General features: G+C 40.5%; 1 protein-coding gene across 1 annotated transcript in view; it reads left to right on the top strand.

Annotated features, from left to right (window-relative positions):
- Positions 1-2,942: 2,942 nt before the first annotated feature.
- The window catches only part of T265_09989 (hypothetical protein), a gene marked incomplete at both ends in the record, with an annotated part of 13,308 nt that continues 13,104 nt past the window's right edge, over positions 2,943-3,146 (top strand). Inside the window, one exon of the mRNA XM_009176226.1 lies at positions 2,943-3,093. Coding sequence (XP_009174490.1) covers positions 2,943-3,093 — 151 coding nt within the window. The remainder of the gene's footprint in view (positions 3,094-3,146) is intronic.

Here is a 3,146-nt window from a genome sequence, read left to right as displayed (position 1 = left end):
GATAGGAGTAAACAAACGCTTGGAAAGACACTAAGCTGGAGAAGATAATGAGAGATCATATTCCACACCCTACGGTTGAATGACTCCAGTTTTTACACAAGTCAAATGACTCTGAAACGCATGTCTATTCCTGTTGATTCCTCTACTATCCAAAAATAGCCTGCTTATGTCATGTGTGTGTCGCAATTGGAACGATGTGTTTGCTCTATTTCCTGAAGTTGGCGTAGCCAATGAACTGAAACCGTATCTTCCAATTGCTATTCATTTACAAGAAAACCCTCATAATTCATCTGTCGCTAATTCTACGTTGTTCGTGGTCCATCGCGCCAAAAATTGGCCTTGTATGATTGCTAAACCTGTTTCTTGAAGCCGTTGTTTTTTCGAGTAGGACTGGAAAATTGAATTTTACACATTTCCACAAGGTCATCGAAGTCCATTATAATTTCTAAAAGTTCTCATGTGATCCAGATGTCCGGATGACTTGTATTCAATTTTTAAATATAACTTATTTATATATTTTATTTATTTTTGTTCATTTATTTTTTATTTTCATTTTTTATTTCATTATTTCATTTATTTATTTACTTGTTTACTTATTTAATTAATTATTAAATTAATTAATAATTAATTAACTATTTAATAATTTAATTAATTTATTATGATGTATGATTTATAACGTCAGTGAACCGCGGATTATAAAAAAACGACATCTTTGCGTTTGTACCTGCCGGTTTAAATTCATAGGAAAAACTGACTGAATAAATTCTAGCTTTTTTCATCATGATCAAGGATGAGTATACGGAAAGCGTGCAAGGGATTCCGGCAGATGAATGAAGTTTTAATAAACCATGTGTTGAGAAAGAAACAGGGGGACCTTCAAGTGCCAGAACTCGGGCGAATCATACCAGAAACATATTACGACTGCCTCGAATCGACCGGAACTCGGGCACTACAAAGCAACCATGCTGTTCAGGTGAATTCTGAACGTGCGGAATTCAGCCTACCGTAAAATTACCCGTCAGTCAGTAGACATTCTTGCTTGTGCTCGAGATGTCCTATCACTTATCGTGTCCTTTCGTTGCGATCTTACCGTTTGCGCACCTCAGCGACCCACCGAGCTGTACACGGCGGATACTACTAATGATGTATGTGAGTAGTATGTGGTGTCCTCGTAACTTTGTCTTGCGTCTAATGGAAGGTGCACTCCATGGGGTCTATTACGGAACCTGAGGGGAGGCGTTCGTCTAGAATTCCGTGGTCGTCTATGAATATCCACCGAAGTTCAAGAAGACGCGTGAGGACGCTCAATTTTTAAAAATAAGGTGCAAATCAGACGTTCACTTTCCTGTCCACTAGCCTGTTCCCATTTATTTGGTGTTCGATACCAATCGATATCAAGACGAAGGGCTTTCCACGCTATACCAGTGAAACGGTGATACTACTGACTGGAGGCATGCGAGCGGTATGTTTTCCCGTTAATCCGTTCTACGTCTCTTTAAAAGTGATATCTACTACGGAACTTGTGGAGTCGCATTTGCTTGCATGTGAGCAACAGTCAATAAATATCCAGGAAAGTTCAGGAAGACGCGTTCAAGGAGAGGATGGATAATTTTGTTTTGTAAACAGAATGCATAAGAGAGTTTTTCTCCCATCTCCAATATTCCGTAACTGTTCACCTGGCATTTTCTAATAAATAACTCCGCAGAGAAGGCTTTCTTCCTTTCGCTAGTGTGTACTGGGGGGCGAGGATATAGTGGATTCTTTACTTCATTGGTTAAGTTCTTTGAAGGCCTTGGTGCTACCCTGTCACATAGAAACACGTCAAATCACACCCATTTAATCGATCTGTTGCTGGATATTTCGCGCATTTTTGTCGTGCCGTTCAATTGTTTATTTTAATCAGGAAATAACACAGACACTTACTAATGGAATAGCATGAAAAACTTATTCATGGATTTTTCGAGCAATCCTGTGGGTCAAACTCGAGTACCAATTTGATTTGGCTGTTGAATTCAATCGATGTATTGAATCGACTGCATTTCAGAGGGAGTGTAATTTCTTTAATCTTTCTTTTTGAGCAACACATGTACACGTGTAGCGCGCTGAATAAATATCCACTGATTTAAACAAGGAATCGAGCCCCAGCTTCGAAGATATCTTTTGATTGCTTTTTTGGGCGGTCTAGAAAAAATCAAACTTCTGCCGCCGGAACTGCTTCAGCTACTTTCAAAAAATTTCCTCGCTGTTAAACAAATGTTCCAGCTTGCGACCAAATGTTGAAGATGGATGCTAGCGACACCAGGTGCAAAGCCACGATTAGTAAACTATTTGCTCTTCAGTTCAACAAAACCTCGACACATTTACGAAGCGCAAATGTCGGCTACTTGCAACGGGTGTAAACGTGATAGTGACGTGATCAGTTCACCTTGGTTCCACAAACTGTGCGGTAAGACTTGTGGGCACTCACATGAATTCAGTGATTCAGGGGACCACAAATACTTTTTTTCTCCAGAAGTTTCCTGCAAAACTAATTGATATCATTCTTACTGACATTTTGTAAACTCACATAAGTAGGTCTGTCTTTAATGGCCGCTCTTGGTGTTCCAAAGATATCCTTCCACTTTTCGTTTCAAGTGTTCTATATATGGGAATTCGTACACATTCGATGATTAGTTACGTCAGCACGTTTTGACGTAGGTGTTGGTGAAAACGCGGTCTAACCAGTCATTCGTTGCGCTGCGTGAATTGATGTGCAATGCACTGACGTGTTGTATTGATTGATGGTGTCACGTGACCTTTCAGGCCCGAACACTCAGCTCGCTCAGTTGTTTGACCTACACACTTCCTAGTTGGATGATCCTATCTTTTCATTTTTCCAGCGTATGCGCTTAAAGCTGCCTCTAATTGGGGTCATCTGCAATTAATGCAAGTAATAAAAAGACATGCCTAGTGTTGTGTCTGAATGGGTACGAACAATAGGCAACTTGAGAACGAATGCACAGATCACCAGCCCAACCACCCCTCGGGCAGGGAGAGAAACAGAAAACTGGTTCACCAGCCCACCCCTCGGGCAGGGAGAGAAACAGAAAACTGGTGAGCCTTTTTATTGCTGAAACAAAAGGCGAAGTGCAGCGGGAATATATATC

This window comes from Opisthorchis viverrini (genome assembly GCF_000715545.1).
Source record: "Opisthorchis viverrini unplaced genomic scaffold opera_v5_328, whole genome shotgun sequence".
NCBI classification, from domain to species: domain Eukaryota; kingdom Metazoa; phylum Platyhelminthes; class Trematoda; order Opisthorchiida; family Opisthorchiidae; genus Opisthorchis; species Opisthorchis viverrini.
This window is presented reverse-complemented; position numbering and strand designations above follow the sequence as displayed.